A 3,125-nucleotide genomic window follows, 5' to 3' on the forward strand; every position below is an offset into this window, starting at 1 on the left:
CACGTCGGGGTCACGTCGGGACTGTGATAGGTGAATTTATTAATTAACACACGACGTGTATCAATGATGAAATTTATCAACACCAAAACACTATGACTAACGAAATACAAAATATAAAAGCACCACGTGGCTTTGACGAAGCGAACAGTATCACTTGCACCAGAAAGAGATGTTGTTAGATTTCCTGCTTGACCCGAAGAGAGCTATTTTCCTAAGATTTCTTCTCACCTGGCGGAAACAGAAATACAGTTCAGCCAACACAAATTTCGGGTATTCGACCACTCGATTCTCGAGTGTTGCTACTTCATCACCACTATCTTTGATTTTCTGAATCATATTTATAAGTTCATCACCTTCTATGGCAGGAATCATCTTCTGTGTTTCTCGTATTCTTCGTCGTTCTCGAATGCGACAAGGAGGTCGTCAATGCATGCGTAAACGAAGTCCGGTCCACGTAGTTTCTCATCGATGAATCGCTGGAAGGTCTGTGCTGCATTGCGGAGACCGAAGCTCATCGCTGGGAACTCAAACATCCCGAATGGCGTACTGATGGCTGTTTTCGGGATATCCTCTGGAGCTATAGTTATCTGGTGATAGGCGCCGACCAGCGTCTGGGCGGAGTCCCTGATATGTCGCACTAGGTAGCGATCTGGTATCGTGCGGGCGTTGAGCGCACGATAGTCGCCACAGGGACGCCATTCGTCACCTTACTTGGGCACCATGTGGAGGAGAGAAGTCCAGCTACCCTCAGAAGGGCGGCAGACGTCCAGTCGCAGCATGTGCTCGAACTCCTTAGCGGCGTTGAGTCGATCCCAGGGAAGGCATTGCGGTTTACAACGCCGCACATGCCCACGCTCGCACTCGTTCACGACACTGCGCCAATGTCGCTTTGACATTGGCGGGCACGTGTGTGTCCGCAGTTGCTTTCACGAGTCGTACATCAGTTAGTGTCTCTACCATTCGTAGACGAAAACGAAGCAAGATGGACGCGATTGATTTAAGTTCATAATCAGACAGTGATAACGAGTTTTTAAATAGATTATTGTTAATAAGATTATCCGAAAAAAAAATATGGAAGAGCTCTTACCTCTCCAAAAGAAAAACACATGGAGAATTCAAATTAACTTCCGAGTATTCAGACGAAAAATTTAAAAATTATTTTAGGATGACTAGGAACGATTTTAAGGAAGTACATGCGATGATTGCTACAGATTTAGAAGATCACGGATATGGTGGTCATGAACGAATTAGTACTGAAGAAAAATTTGCTGTTTTCTTAAGGTAAGTTTATTATATAGGTAAATTAAAAAATTAAGTGAAACTATTCAAAGCACAATAATAATTTATAAACATAATTTACAAAGTTTGACACACATTTTCAAAAGTGTCAAATTCATTACCCTGTGTGATTATATTTGTTGTCCCACCTTCCTGTTGTTGTTGTTGTTGTATAGGAGTAGACGTATAATATGCATCATTATGTGGCTGTTGTTCTGCAGGAGAAGGCGTATATGATGAATAGTATGATTCTACATCACTACTCTGTGAATAGGAAGAATGTGGACGAGGCGAATATTCCATCAAGTTTTTAGATTTTTCTTGGGAGACTAATGAAAATATGTTTGTTTGATTATTGTGTTGAGACAGTGGCGGCAATCTTTTTGTAGTCTCGTACATACTAATAAAAAAATGAAAAAGTGGATCATTTTCAACATTGCTTATGGTGATATCATTATTGATGTTAGCAATTAAGCGCTCACGTTCTTGCTGTCGTTTAGCTTCTCTACGTTCATGGTCCTCAATCGATTTAGTTAGTAAGTTATTTAAAGTGTTCATTGTTCGTCGTCTTTTATTTCCTTGATCAGCTGCTGTACGAGTAGATTGTGATTCAGGGGTTTCAATAGTTTCTTCAACTCCTGATTCATGAATATCCGTATCACTAAAATTTTTTTGAATGTCATTTTCTATAGTATTTGAATTACTATGAGATGATTCGTCATTCAGTATGTCTTCATTAACATTGGTGTTACTTGGCCTATTTGCCATATGCGGGATTAAAAACGACATATTTTCTTGATAGCGCCATGCCTTTATATTAACAGCTCCTGATCCACTTTTCAGTTTCGACATTTTCTGCCGACGAAGTGCATCTCGGTGATTGTTCCTCAGTTTTTCCCAAGATTTCTTGGCTTCACTTCCTGCAATAAAATTGGTCATCATTAATAATCACGACTATATAAAATATAATAAATGTATTTTTTTTCTTTACAGATTTGTCGCGAGCGGTAACTCGTATCGGAGCATTGGTTATAGTTACAGAATGGGAGAAAGGACTATCTCAAATATTATAACCAAAGTATCTTCTGCTATTTGGAAGAACATGCAACCTATTTATATGCCAGAACCTACACTGGATATATGGGAAAAAAATGCCGTCGATTTCCAAAATATATGGCAAATGCCTAATACTGTGGGCGCTATCGATGGAAAACACGTGACAATTAAGAAACCTATAAACAGTGGATCCTCATTTTTTAATTATAAGCAACATCATTCTATTGTGCTGTTGGCGGTAGTAGACGCAAACTATAAATTTGTATTTATTGATGTCGGTTCTAAAGGCAGATTTCCAGATGGAAATATATTTGATAATTGCATATTAAAGAGAAAAATGATGAACAGGCAGCTACACCTGCCCTAAGATTTCTTCTCACCTGGCGGAAACAGAAATTCAGTCCAGCCAACACAAATTTCGGGTATTCGACCACTCGATTCTCGAGTGTTGCTGCTTCATCACCACTATCTTTGATTTTCTGAATCATATTTATAAGTTCATCACCTTCTATGACAGGAACTGAAGGTCTTGATGTCCGCCTACTCAGTTGCATTTCACTGACACTAATAATAGGAACATTTGATATTGATGGAACCAGCCGCTTCGCTTCAACATCTGTACAGAATACATTTTCAGCACATTGGTTGATATATTCCAGGCCATACAGTACATGAATAATGCCATTGCCTTCCGCTGACCTGGCCCTAGAACCTTGCAACTAGGCATCTTCCCTCTATCTAACGCCACCACTGTCAATGGAACCCCTACTCCTCCGAATTCACCCCCCCTT

At 39.9% G+C, this 3,125-nt stretch overlaps 1 protein-coding gene across 1 annotated transcript; it reads right to left on the minus strand.

Annotated features, from left to right (window-relative positions):
• Nucleotides 1-1,142: 1,142 nt before the first annotated feature.
• Nucleotides 1,143-2,704, minus strand: LOC141484216 (uncharacterized). The gene has a single exon (XM_074179299.1). It carries the CDS (start codon nucleotides 2,218-2,220, stop codon nucleotides 1,357-1,359), a length of 864 nt encoding a protein of 287 aa, XP_074035400.1. The 5' UTR covers nucleotides 2,221-2,704; the 3' UTR covers nucleotides 1,143-1,356.
• Nucleotides 2,705-3,125: the final 421 nt, after the last annotated feature.

This window comes from Leptinotarsa decemlineata, unplaced genomic scaffold (genome assembly GCF_025532065.1).
Source record: "Leptinotarsa decemlineata unplaced genomic scaffold, Ldec_3_MD MMD2_tig00005002_RagTag_RagTag, whole genome shotgun sequence".
NCBI lineage: Eukaryota > Metazoa > Arthropoda > Insecta > Coleoptera > Chrysomelidae > Leptinotarsa > Leptinotarsa decemlineata.

Coding starts and splice junctions, on each gene's coding strand:
- LOC141484216 (XM_074179299.1), bottom strand. CDS start 2,220: ATGATGACCAATTTTATTGCAGGAAGTGAAGCCAAGAAATCTTGGGAA.